The 14,615-nt window shown below is 39.2% G+C and overlaps 1 protein-coding gene and 1 non-coding gene across 2 annotated transcripts in view; both read left to right on the top strand.

Moving 5' to 3' along the window:
- MYO3B (myosin IIIB) overlaps positions 1–14,615 on the top strand; it is a 481,137-nt gene that overhangs the window by 324,594 nt on the left and 141,928 nt on the right. The window contains exons 26-27 of the mRNA XM_049772878.1: positions 7,087–7,198; positions 14,214–14,376. Of these exons, the coding sequence (XP_049628835.1) occupies positions 7,087–7,198; positions 14,214–14,376 (275 nt within the window). The remainder of the gene's footprint in view (positions 1–7,086; positions 7,199–14,213; positions 14,377–14,615) is intronic.
- Positions 4,646–4,752, top strand: LOC126010696 (U6 spliceosomal RNA). The gene has a single exon (XR_007496711.1). It is a non-coding gene; the product is annotated as a U6 spliceosomal RNA (small nuclear RNA).

Below are 14,615 nucleotides of genomic sequence, written 5' to 3'. Positions count from 1 at the left end.
ATGCACCGAATGAGGGGCCAGCAAAATATTTAATACAATTGTTGACAAATCTGAAAAATAATATCAATAACAACACAATAATTGTGGGGAACCTCAACACGGCTTTGTCAGCACTGGATAGGTCAACCAGACTGAAACCCAACAAGAATATCCTAGACCTGAGGAGAGAAATGGAAGAAAGAGGCCCAGTGGATATATATATAGGACACTCCATCCCCAGAAACCTGGATACACATTCTTCTCCAATGTATATGGGACATTCTCCAGGATAGACTACATGCTGGCACATAAAACATACCTCCATAATATCAAGAGAATAGAAATTTTGCAGACTACCTTCGCTGACCACAAGGCTCTGAAATTATTTGTGAACTCCAAAGGGACTCAGAAGAAACACTTTAACACCTGGAAGTTAAACAGCCTCATACTCAATAACCAATGGGTCCGAGATGAAATCAAGGAGGAAATCAAAAGGTTCCTGGAAACAAATGACAACAAAGACACAAACTATCAGAACTTATGGGACACAGCAAAAGCAGTACTGAGAGGAAATTTTATAGCTTTGCAAGCACACATCAGGAAGGAAGAAGGAGCTTACCTGAGTAGCTTAATGACACAGCTAATAGAACTAGAAAGTGCTCAACAAAATGACCCAAAAATAGGGAGACAGAAGGAAATAACAAAGCTGAGAGCAGAAATCAACGAAGTGGAAACTCAAAAAACAATCCAAAAGATCAACGAAAGCAGAAGTTGGTTCTTTGAAAAACTAAACAAGATTGATAAAACACTGGCAAACCTAACAAAGAAAGAGAGAGAGAGAAACTTGATAACTCATATTAGGAATGAAAAAGGAGAGAACACTATTGATATGACAGAGATTCAAAGGGTAATCAGAAACTACTTTGAGAAACTCTATGCCACTAAAAAATGATAACCTGGAAGAAATGAATAAATTCTTGGACACTTATAATCTTCCACGGTTGAAGGAAGAGGATGTAGCATATCTAAACACCCCCATCACCATTGATGAAATTAAAACGGTAATCAAATGTCTGCCCCAAAACAAAAGCCCAGGCCCAGATGGATTCACTAATGAATTCTTTCAAACTTTCCAAGAGGAACTACTACCAATCCTGGCAAGATTCTTTCATGAAATTGAACAAACGGAAACACTTCCAAATAGCTTTTATGAAACCAACATCACCTTGATACCTAAACCAGACAGAGATGCTACCAAAAAAGAAAATTACAGACCAATATCACTGATGAATGCAGATGCAAAGATCCTCAACAAAATCCTGGCAAATAGGATTCAATGCCTCATTAAGAAGATCATCCACTATGATCAAGTAGGTTTCATCCCAGGAATGCAAGGATGGTTTAACTTCCATAAATCTATCAACATAATACACAACATCAACAACAAGAAAAATAAAAACCACATGATCATATCAATAGACGCAGAGAAGACATTTGATAAGGTCCAACACCCATTCTTGATCAAAACTCTCAGCAAGATGGGAATGGAAGGAACCTTTCTCGATATAGTTAAGGCCATCTACCACAAGCCAATGGCAAATATTATCCTCAATGGAGAAAAACTAAAAGCCTTCCCTCTAAATTCTGGCACAAGACAAGGCTGTCCTCTCTCACTACTCCTATTTAACATAGCACTGGAAGTACTTGCTATAGCGATTAGGCAAGAAAAAGATAGCAAGGGAATCCAGATAGGAAAGGAATAAGTCAAGCTCTCACTGTTTGCTGATGCCATGATACTCTACTTAGAAAACCCTAAAGACTCTACGAAAAAGCTTCTAGAAACAATAGACTCATATAGCAATGTGGCAGGCTACAAAATTAACACACAAAAATCAATGGCCTTTCTATATACCAATAGTAATAAGGAAGAAATGGACATTAGGAAAACAACCCCATTCACAATAGTGCCACACAAACTCAAATATCTTGGAATCAACTTGACTAAAAATGTGAAGGACCTATACAAAGAAAACTACAAAACTCTGCTCCAAGAAATAAGAGAGGACACAAGGAAATGGAAACACATACCGTGCTCATGGATTGGCAGGATTAACATCATCAAAATGGCAATACTCCCCAAAGCATTGTACAGATATAATGCAATCCCTCTAAAGATACCCATGGCATTCTTCAATCAGGCACTTTTGAAATTCATCTGGAACAATAAACACCCTAGTATAGCTAAAGCAATCATTGGGAAAAAGAATATGGGAGAAATTATTTTCCCCAACTTTAAACTGTACTACAAAGCAATAATTATCAAAACAGCATGGTATTGGAATAAAGACAGGCCCTCAGATCAGTGGAATACGCTTCAATAATCAGAGAATGTTCCCCAGACATACAATCACCTAATTTTTGATAAAGGAGCAAGAAATCCTAAATGGAGCAAAGAAAGCCTCTTCAACAAGCGGTGTTGGCAGAACTGGATAGCCACTTGCAAAAAATTGAACTTAGACCCCCAGCTAACTTCATGTACGAAGGTTAAATCCAAATGAATGAAAGGCCTCGATATCAGACCCGCAACCATAAGATACATAGAACAACACGTTGCTCAAACACTCCAGAACATTGAGACTAAAGGCATCTTCAAAGAGGAAACTGCACTCTCCAAGGAAGTGAAAGCAGAGATTAACAGATGGGAATATATTAAACTGAGAAGCTTCTGCACCTCAAAAGAAATAGCGCCCAGGATACAAGAGCCACCCACTGAGTGGGAGAAACTATTCACCCAATACCCATCAGACAAGGGGCTAATCTCCAAAATATACAAGGCACTGACAGAAATTCAAGAAAAAAAACATCTAATCCCATCAAAAAATGAGAAGAAATGGACAGACACTTTGACAAAGAAGAAATACAAATGGCCAAAAGACACATAAAAAAATGCTCCACATCACTAATCATCAGGGAGATGCAAATCAAAACAACTGAGGTACCACCTCACACCCCAGAATTTGGCACACATCACAAAGAATGAAAACAAGCAGTGTTGGCAGGGATGTGGAGAGAAAGGAACTCTTATCCACTGCTGGTGGGAATGCCGTTTATGGAAAGCAATATGGAGATTCCTCCAAAAACTGGAAATCGAGCTCCCATATGACCCAGCTATACCACTCCTAGGAATATACCCTAGAAACACAAAAATACAATACAAAAATCCCTTCCTTACACCTATATTCATTGCAGCACTATTTACCATAGCAAGACTCTGGAAACAACCAAGATACCCTTCAACAGATGAATGGCCAAAGAAACTGTGGTACATATACACAATGAAATATTATGCAGCTGTCAGGAGAGATGAAGTCATGAAATTTTCCTATACATGGATGTACATGGGATCTATTATGCTGAGTGAAATAAGTCAGAGAGAGAGAGAAAGACGCAGAATTTTCTCAGTCATCTATGGATTTTAAGAAAAATGAAAGACATTCTTGGAATAACAACTTCAGACACGAAAGGAAAAAAGCTGGAAGTTACAGCTCACCTCATGAAGCTCACCACAAACAGGGATGAGTTTAGTTAGAGAAATAACTATGTTTTGAGCTATCCTAATAATGAGAATGTACGAGGGAAATAGAAAGCCTGTCTAGAGTACAGGTGAGGGTTGTGTGGGGAGGAGATTTGGGACATTGGTGATGGGAATGTTGCACTGGAGATGGGTGGTGTTCTTCACATGACTGATACCCAAACACAATCATGTATGTAATAAAGTTGTTTAAATAAAAAAATTTAACAGAAAAGAAATAATATCTTTATTTAAACACCATGATTACAAACATATTAGTTGGGTTTCAGTCATAAAACGAACACCCCCCTTCACCAGTGCAACCTTCCCATCATCAATGCCCCAATCTCCTGGATTCAGACCCTGACACCATACTATTTCTTTTTGTTTCGTTTTGTTTTGTTTGGGGGGGGACACACCTGGTGGTGCTCAAGGATTACTCCTGACTGCTCAGAAATTGCTCCTGACAGGCTCAGGGGACCATATGGGATGCTGGGGATCGAACCTGGGTCCATCCCGGGTCCACTGCATGCAAGGCAAATGCCGTTCCACGGTGCTATTGCTCTGGCCCCACTATTTCTAGTCTACTGTTAGCAATCATAACCATACATGATTTGAAAAAAACTTCTGGGGCTGGAGAGATAGCATGGAGGTAGGGCATTAGCCTTGCATGCAGAAGGACGGCATCCCATATGGTCCCCCGAACCTGCAGGAGTGATTTATGAGTGTGGAGCCAAGAGTAACCCCTGAATGCTGCCGGTTGTGACCCCCCCCCCAAAAAAAAGAAAAAGAAAAAAGCTTCTGAGTACCACTTAGGTATGACACCCAAGTAAAACAAAAAAAATACATTTATCAAATTATTTTTTTAATAATTTGGGGGTGGGTGGGACTACACTCAGTAGTGCTCAGGGCTTACTCCAGGTTTTATGCTCAGGGGTCACTACTGTTAGGGCTTGGGGCTCCACATGGGATACCAGTGATGGAGATCAGTCTGCTGAATTGCAAAGTAAGCATACTATCTCTCTGGCTTTTATTAAGTTATTTTTAATAAGATAATTTTTTAAGTTTTTTTTCCTTTTTTTAAATTAGATATTGGTGCTTGCTTCGGCAGCACATATACTAAAATTGGAAGAATACAGTGAAGATTAACATGGCCCCTGTGAAAGGATGACACACACATTTGTGAAGCATTCCATATTTAAAAATAAGATATTATTTAATTTGAAGCATTGTGATTTGCAAAGTTATTCACAGTTAAGTTTTAGACATACAATGTTTCAGCACCAATCCCAACACCATTGTCAAACTCCCTCAACCAGTATTCCCAGAGTCCATCATATACCTTCACCTGGCCCAGACTGCCAACAGGCACCTTTATAAGTTTGGTTGTTAAAGTTTGGGTCTCATGATTTCATTGTTGTTGACTCCATGGCTTTCAGTGGTCCTCAAACTATGGCCCGCAGGCCACATATTGTATTTGTATCTGTTTTGTGTCTTCATTGCAAAATAAGATATATGCAGTGTGCATAAGAATTCGTTCATAAGTTTTATTTTTACTATAGTCAGACCCTCCAATGGTCTGAGGGACAGTGAACTGGCCCCCTGTTTAAAAAATTTGAGGACCCCTGGTAGATGTTTAGTCTGTCCTTCCTTAACACTATCATTGCACTTAAGTCCCCTAGAGCCCTGTCCCCCCTTATTTCACATCAGCCTTTCTTCTTCACTCTATGTCTTTTTTTCTCTTTAAACTCTGGGGCCAAGAGTGTTTTAGATAGCTTCCCTTTAAACCATTGCACTCCCTCATGCAGTTATTTTAAATATCACATATTAGTGATATCCTGTATTTCTCCTCCCTCGGGGTAACTTCATCTGACATGGTATCTCCCAGTTCCATCCATGTTGGGGTGAATTACATGATTCTTTACAACTACGTAGTATTCAATTATTTATATGTATCACATCTTCATGATCCACTCATCTCTTGTTGGACATCTAGGTTGATTCCAACTCTTAGCTATTTTACCATGTGCTCTGATGAATAGCAGTGTGTATACATACTTTTGAATGAATGTTATTCTGCCCTGGAGATAGACACCCAAAAGTGAAATTGCTGGATATTCTGAATGTACTGAAAACATTGCATCTTATTTTCCATAAAGTTTGAGCAGACACCATTCCCACCAGCGGAAGATGAGAGTTCCTTTTTCACCACATTCTCACCATCATAGATTGTTCCCAGTATTTTTGATATGTGCCATCCTCCCTGGTGTAAGATGGTATCTCATTGTCACCTTGATTTAGATTTTCCTAATGATAAGTGATGATAAGCATTTTTAAATGTACCTGTTGGTTTTTCTCAGAGAGGTGTCTGTTCATTTCTTTTCTTTTTTTTTATGGGGCTTTTAGATTTTGGGAGGGTAAATCTTTGTATTTTGTATATACTAGATATCAACTCTTTATCTGATGTGTTGAGTACAAATATTTTTTTCTCACTCAGTTAGCTGTCATATAGTGTTAGCCTGTGTTTATTTTGCCATGCAGAAACATTTTGGTTTGATGTAGACCCATTTTTTCAGATTTGATTCTGTAGCCTTTGTCATTGGCATCATATGTTGAAGACTTCTTTGAGATCTAGGTCTGAGATCATTCTACATATGTTTTGAGCTGAATTTTTTTAAAAGAATACATAAAATTTGGGTGTTTATTGAATCTATTCAAAGATTTATCAGAGACAATGGAAATTTATTAAAATGAGCAACTTCAAAAGACAATGTTTTGGTAATTATATCAAGCAAATATTCTCCATATCTGAAGATAAATGTGCAAATCAACTAGCAAGTCAATAGTGTTAAATCAGGATCATTCTCACTGTCTACACATTGTTTTAAGTGGGGCCATTCAAAGAGTTGCAAGTTGCACAATGGGATTACAAATTATTTTTATCCTAGTATTAATAATATTTAAAATAATGAGTTTTAGGGATCAAAGCCATAGCACTTGCCTTGCATATGTGAAGTCTCAGATTCAATCCCTAGTATCACTGGTTTAATTACATTTGGACTCTTAACAGGCAGATTATTTGAATTTAAAATTTCTAAAAGGATTAGATTGTTAAGTAGAATATAAATTATGTAGCAAAATTAAAATTAAGTACACATAGCAGAAAGTATGAGTTTATGGAAGAGGCAGCAGGCACAAATTGCTTCTCTGGGGCTAGAGAAATAGCTTAATGGGCTGAGTACATGCTTTGAATACTGAATGTGTGGGTTCAAACCTCAGCACTAAATGGTCCCTAAATTCAGAACTGAGAGCGACCCTTGAGAAAATAGCCAGAAGAACCTGAACACTGGTAAGTGTGGCCTTCAAACCAAAAATAAATAAAATATCTTCTGCTGTCACTAATAAAATCAAATTAATTGTGAGTGTGAAATATTTACTATTACAAAACAAGGCAAGCCAATGGGCCCAGAGCCATTTTACTGTACTGGGTGAAATGAGAACTAAAAATAATTTTGTTTCTCTCTTTTATTTTGTAGGTATTATTACCTGGCGTTCAGAGCACATAAAACTCCTCTTCCAAGCAAAGAGAGTTGTGTAGCTATCTTGGAAAAATCAGGATTAGAGCACTGGGTGCTGGGGGAAACAAAGGTAATTCTTTCTCTTCTTGGGGCATGTGAATGCTCTCTAAGATATAGCTTAGCAGACAAGACATAGTCTACCAATGGCATTGGTTGTTCTTGGACTAGAAGAGAGAGGGAGCCTTTCTTTTTTTTTTTTTTTTTTTTTTTTTTTTCTTTTTTGGTTTTTGGGCCACACCTGGCGGTGTTCAGGGGTTACTCCTGGCTGTCTGCTCAGAAATAGCTCCTGGCAGGCATGGGGGACCATATGGGACACTGGGATTCGAACCAACCACCTTTGGTCCTGGATCAGCTGCTTGCAAGGCAAACACCACTGTGCTATCTCTCCGGGCCCCAGGGGGCCTTTCTTTAATATTTCTAGGATGACATATTTGAGTTCACTTTAAAATGTTTTAAAAGAAAAATGTTTAGAAGCCAGTGCAGCAGAAAGAACTTGGCTTGCTGACAGTTGACCTAAGTTTGATCTCCAGCACCTTTTATGGTTCCCCACCCCACACTAAAAGTGGTCCTTAAACAAAGAGCCAAGAATAAACCCCAGCACTACCAAGTATGTCCTCGTCCCCAATTTCTTTTGTCTAGGCACTATGGGTTGAGTGAGTGGCTGTTTACAATGAGTTACAATGGGTTACAATGTCTCATCTCAAATCCCACCACTCCATGTCCCTATCTTTCCACTACAGACCCCCAATTCCCTCCCACATACAACTTGGTTCTTTCCAGTACTTTTTTGTTTAATTTTGTTTGGGGGATCACATACAACTGTGCTAGGGCTTATTCTTGGCTCTGCTCTCAAATATCACTCTTAGCACTGCTCAGGGGACCATATGGGATATTGGATAGCAAACCAGTTCAGCTACAACGCAAGTGCCCTTTCCTCTGTATCATAGCTTCAGCCCCAACAATCACATATTTAGGTTTAATTATTGTAATTTGGTCTTCATGTTTATGGTAGTATTGGATCTAGTAGTTTAGATATATACTTTATATAGATAAGTTTATATAGATAAACTTTGTTTCTATGCTACAGAGGAGGAAAACATTCCTTTCTGTAGTGCTATATATTCCAGCATCATATGCAAAACATCCAAATGTATTAATGATAACGTTCATACTTTTATTTTCACAGCATATGACATATTTAACCCATAAGTAACTTCTTTTTTAATTAAAATGTTTTTATTTAAACACCACGATTACATACATGATTGTAGTTGGGTTTCAGTCATAAAAAGAAGACCCCCCCCTCACCAGTGCAATATTCCCACGACCAATGCCATCATCGTTGGGTTTCAGTCATAAAAAGAACACTCCTCCCCTTCACCAGTGCAACATTCCCACCACCAATACCATTACTCTCCTTCCCCACCCCCTGCCTGTATTTAAGACAAGCATTCTACTTCTCTCACTTATTAACATTGTCATGATAGTGTAGTCATCTCTTTAACTACACTCACCACTCTTTGTGGTGAGCTTCACATCGAGATCCAGTCCTTCCAGCCCTTATCTCTGTTGTCTCTGGGCATTATTATAATAATGTCTTTTGTTTTTCTTAAAACCCACAGGTGAGTGGGACTATTCTGTGACTATCTCTCTCCCTCTGACTTATTTCACTCAGTATAATAGATTCCATGTCCATCCATGTATAGGAAAATTTCATGACTTCATACCTTCTGATTGCTGCATAATATTCCATTGTATATATGTACCACAGTTTCCTTTAGCCACTCATTTGGTCGTTTCCAGAGTCTGGCTATTGTAAATAGCACTGCAAATAATATAGGAAGGCACTTTTGTATTATCTTTTTGTGTTCCTAGCGTGTATTCCTAGGAGTGGCATTGCTGGATCATATGAGAGCTCTATTTTCAGTTTTTTTGAGGAAACTCCATATTGTTTTCCATAAAAGCTGGACTAGTTGGCATTCCCACCAGTAGTGAATGAGAGTTCCTTTTTCTCCACATCCCCGCCAGCACTGATAGTTCTTGTTCTTTGTGACATGTGCCAGTCTCTGTGGTATGAGATGGTACTTCATTGTTGTTTTGATTTGCATCTCCCTGATGATTGGTGACCTGAAGCAATTTTCATATGCCTTTTGGCCATTTGTATTTCTTCTTTGAGAAAATGTTTGTTCATTTCTTCTCCCCATTTTTTGATGGGGTTAGATTTCTTTTCTTGTTAAGTTCTGTCAGTACCTTGTATATCTTCAATATTAGCTTCTTATCTGATGGGTATTGGGTGAATAGTTTCATTCTGTGGGTGGCTTTTGTATCCTAGGCACTATATCCTTAGAGGTGCAGAAGCTTCTCAGCTTCATATATTCCCATCTGTTTATCTCTGCTTCCACTTGTTTGCGAGTGATATTTTCTCTTTGAAGATGCCTTTAATCTCAATGTCATGCAGTGTTTTACCTAGGTGATGTTCTATATACCTTATAGTTTCTAATTTGATATCAAAGTCTTTAATCCATTTGCATTTGACCATTGTGCAGGGTGTTAGTGAATATTTGAGTTTGTTTTTATGCAAGTGGCTGACCAGTTGTCCCAACTCCACTTGTGAAGAGACTTTCTTTGCTCCATTTTGCATTTCTTGCCCTTTTATCAAGATTAGCTGATTGTATGTCTGGGGAACATTTTCTTTTTTATTAATTTTTTATTTTTAATTATGAAAACAAAGATGTAAAGAAAGAGGACAAGGTAAAGTTACAGTGGAAAGACAATCACTCATAAACAGAATTCTCAGTAGTCCCATTGCTGATATCTTAACTTTGAACTTTCAGCCAAAGAACATTAAGAAAAATAAAACAGAACCCATGTACAATTACTTTGTCTCTCAAGTCCCCAGATTGTAGTACATAATATTGCTTAGCAGCACACAAAGCAATCTAAAGCCAAAAAACTTATGTAACTCCTTAAACATTGAAGGCAAAGTACTTTTTTACATTTTCATGCACATGCATATTAGTTTAAGTTAACCTCAAAAGTTTAAGTGGGTTGTTTTTCTTAAGGATTAGAGTCAAAGGAGCACAGTAAAAAAGGTGTTAGAGTGGCAATTATTGTTTGCATAGGCCCAGCAAAATATGGGGGGCATATAAAGGAAAAGCCTTGGCCTAAATACAAGGAGACCCTACCTCTGAAGTTTCCTGGCATAAGACCAATTCTAGGCTCCAGGCAAACTAGTTTGTCCAATCCAAGTCATTGTCTGTAGTGCCATTACACTTTTATTTTTCACACAGTCTCTGTTGTTGGTGTCATGTTTCTGTATTAAAGATCCTGGAATCTGGATATCCTATATTGCAGTCAGGATGTGTCCTCTCGTTTCACCTCACAATTAAAGGGCAATGTAGAGAACCCTGTCCTATAAGCAGGTCGTTGTTGTTGTCAAGTCTTCTGAGTGTTAAGGGAAGTCTCTTTTGAGCAGGTTGATGTCAGAGCAGTGGTAGGGTCTTCCCTGGTAGAGGATTGCTTCCAAGTGTTGTTATAAAAAACCTTGGATGTATTGTAGATAGCTTCCCTGGTTCAGGGGTGAATGGAAGATGCCCATTCTTCTGAGGCCTGTGCCAGGTCATTATATCAATGTTCAGGGTGTAAGGTCCCATTGCACTACAAGATTTGTGTGTTCCAATCTTTATTAGATAAGAACTTATTTGTAGGTATAGTATTTTCCCATTTTAATGTGCCTATGCAAACAAGGAACAATGCCACGTGGCATTATCGGCACATATGGGGGCCATAAGAACAAGTCCAACAATCCCCATGACATGGTTCAATCATAAGCATTAAACTGAGGGACTCTTCCACCAAAATTCTTTATTGAACAGCTCACAAAGAGAAGACAAGATAAAAAGTGGGTAGAATCTTCATGGTAAAAGAATATTTAGAGGGCCCGGAGAGATAGCACAGCGGCGTTTGCCTTGCAAGCAGCTGATCCAGAACCAAAGGTGGTTGGTTCGAATCCCGGTGTCCCATATGGTCCCCCGTGCCTGCCAGGAGCTATTTCTGAGCAGACAGCCAGGAGTAATCCCTGAGCAACGCCGGGTGTGGCCCAAAAACCAAAAAAAAAAAAAAAAAAAAGAATATTTAGAAAGAGTTATAGCTGTTAAAGAAAATACACATAAAATATTCAAAAGACATATATGTCCATTTTCTGTCTTTTGAAATAGTTGGGGGTTGTTAAATCCAATGCATGACTTTGGTCTGTGATTAGGACTGTGTAGTACTGAAGTTAAAAAGGGTAAATGTGAGGTGCTGATGGTTGGGGGTGAGAGAGTTAAGGAGTAATAATGAGCTTTGTAGGGGTGTGCGAAAGACAGAATCTTTTGGGGCAGGAGGTTGGTCTTGGTGCCTAAAAAATTAAAGAACTGAGGGTAAAGAGGGTTAATTAAGGGGAAGATAACAAATCGGGATTGGGAGATGAGGGAGTAGAAGGGGCTCTGGTGTGGGGGAGGGGCAATATATCAGAGGGGTTATATACATTGTATAGATGAATTGTTTATGGATTAGGCTTGGCAGTCAGAGAGGACCATTGTAGAGGAAGTCACGTCTACATATACACTGATTTTAGAGACCTATTTGAATATTATCCTCCAAATCTAGGGAATTCCATTTTTTTCCCTAAAAACAGTCGAGAATTAAGAATATTTTGGGGTGTTGTTAAAAAGTATATATGTCACCCACGCGCTTTTGAAAATGAATACTAGTAAGAAAAGAACTCCTGAATGGGGTCCATAGGGTAGGAATTTCTCTCCCCCACCTGCCCCCCAGGGCCCGATTTACCAAGCATGGCCCTGAAGACCAGTATGGCATGGGTGGGGGGAATCTCAGTCCCCTGGACTAAGTGGTCAGACCAGGGTCCTATGGCTAGCTGTCCTGCTCAGAGCCCCCAACATACCAGCTGAAGAGAAACAGAAGAACTGGCATGTGGAATCTTCTGGATGCAGCCCCTGCCTCTGTAGTTTGTGTATGCATAGGGGAGGAATTTCTCTCCCCCACCCTCCCCGCAGGGCCTGATTTACCAGGCGTGGCCCTGAAGACCAGTCTGGCATGGGGGGGATCTCAGTCCTAGGGAATATTTTCTAAATACTCAAGTCTATTCCATTGATCTGAGGGTCTATCTTTATTCCAATACTATGCTGTTTTAATGAACAATGTGAATTTTTTTTATGACTTGCCCAGTTTCCATTAGGCTTAGATTGTTTTTACAATGAACTCTGACTTATAGTCACACTCTGTGTAGTTTTTCATGTATGGGAACGCCACAATTGCAGGAAGTTAGGTTTTTATCATCCATTCTGAGTAGCCCTATACTGCTCCTCAGCAGAAAGGTGATCTTTGTGGAGGTCCAATTCTTCCTTTGAAATTGCCTTGTAGGTCACAGGTAGATCCTGTAGGTTGGTACATTATCATAGACTATGAGAAAAGAGCAGAGATTAAGCTGAGAAAATAGAACTTCAGACAAAAAGAAGGCCAGCCTGAAAAATATCAGGAATCTCTAAATCCTGTTAACTGTTTTTTTTTTTTTTTTTATCAATAATCAAGAGTTAACTCAAATCATTTATAGTATGGGAGGGTAGTACTAAGCCTGAGATGTGTGCCTAGCATGTAGAAAGCCAAGATTTGATCCTCAGTACCACATATGCTCCCTTGAATACTGCTAGGATTGAGTGATTCCTGATTACAGCACCAGAAAGTCCTCAGGACTGCTGGCTGTGGTCCCAAAATATATATAAATCAACAACAACAAAAAAAAAACTAAATGAATCAATTACATTCACATGACTGATGTCACTGCAAACTTTGTAAAGAGAATAGTTTTGCTATTTTTAAATATATACATGTAATTTACTTTATTTAAAAACCATGTATCACATAGTTGACATAGTTGATCATAATATATTTGTTTCCAGATAAGTGAGAGCAAAATTACAAAACAAGAAAAATTAAAGAAAAAAAGAGGGACAGGGCGGTGGCGCTGTAAGTAAGGTGCCTGCCTTGCCAGCGCTAGCCTTGGACAGACCGCGGTTAGATCCCCGGCGTTCCATACGGTCCCCCAAGCAAGGAGCGACTTCTGAGCGCATAGCCAGGAGTAACCCCTGAGCGTCACCGGGTGTGGCCCAAAAACCAAAAAAAAAAATTAAAAAAAAAGAATAAAAGAGTACAGCAACAAAAAAATTTGTGAAAATTGTTGGATCTCACAATGAGGTCATTAAGCCATTGTCAAGTTTTTGTTTTTGTTTTTGTTTTTTTGGGCCGGGGTTACTTCTGGCTCCACGCTCAGAAATCACTCCTGGCAGGCTCGGGGGACCATATGGGATGCCGGGTTTCAAACCAATGACCTTCTGCATAAAAGGCAAACACCTTACCTCCATGCTATCTCTCCGGTCCCACCATTGTCAAGTTTAGTAGCTCTTGTTGCTTGGTGTTCATTTTATTATTATTTTTGCTTCAGATACACATTCACATATAAATTGAGGTGTTCCTATAGGGGTGACAGCATTAAACAAAAATGGAGTTATACAGGGATTCCACGCATTATTACTGATACTTTGGCTTTTGTGGGGTATATTTTCATCTAGGGCTTCTAGAAGTACGAGAAGGCAAGAGAAGGGTTCTCACACTCACTCCAAAAAATAGTCCTGATGATATCAGACTAAATACCAGCATACCTGGAGTTTTAGAGTTAGATTTAGAGTTAGATTGATGTCTCTGCAGAGAGTCATAGAAGAGTAGAGAAGCAAGGTGAAGAGGCAGTAGTGACTAATGGATGTGGCAGGCATGACTCTAGCAGAGCAAGGACTTGGTCCAACTTCTCCTCCTAAGATTGCCAGCACTCAGCTGTGTGGTTGGTATATCCAAAATTTTTCATGGCTTGGTTTACATCTCTTTCGAGAACAAAGTGAATCTGTAGAGCCGGCCAAATGCAGATACAGTGACTGCACTTATAATTTTGCTATTAATATGAAAAGATACTAGACTAGAGTGGATTTTTGGTTAAGAATTCCTTAGAATAATCAAACTATGTCTTGTTTCAGGTTTTTCTCAAATATTACCATGTGGAGCAGTTAAATTTGTTGCTGCGAGAAGTCATAGGCAGAGTGGTCAGGCTGCAGGCCTATGTCAAGGGATGGCTTGGAGCCAGGAGGTACAAGAGGGTTCGAGCAAAGAGAGAGAAGGGAGCCCTTGTTATCCAGTCAGGTAAGTCCTGGGATTCTTTATGCACCACGTACAACTCATATACTTTTTAGTCCCTTCCCTTCTTCTCATCTTTCTTGCTTGCTTCAGCAAACCATTGCCAAGTATTTGCTCCAGTTCAAACCCTGTGCTCAGTACTGGGGACTTGGCTGCTAGTGAGATGGCCATGGTCCTTGATTTCTGGATCAGCAAAGAAGCCATCATAGGTGTAAGTGGGCACATGTAAAATCCAAATCATGGAG

The sequence above is a fragment of the Suncus etruscus genome, chromosome 5, assembly GCF_024139225.1.
Source record: "Suncus etruscus isolate mSunEtr1 chromosome 5, mSunEtr1.pri.cur, whole genome shotgun sequence".
NCBI lineage: Eukaryota > Metazoa > Chordata > Mammalia > Eulipotyphla > Soricidae > Suncus > Suncus etruscus.
Note: the sequence above shows the minus strand (reverse complement) of the source record. Positions and strands in the feature narration are given on the sequence as shown.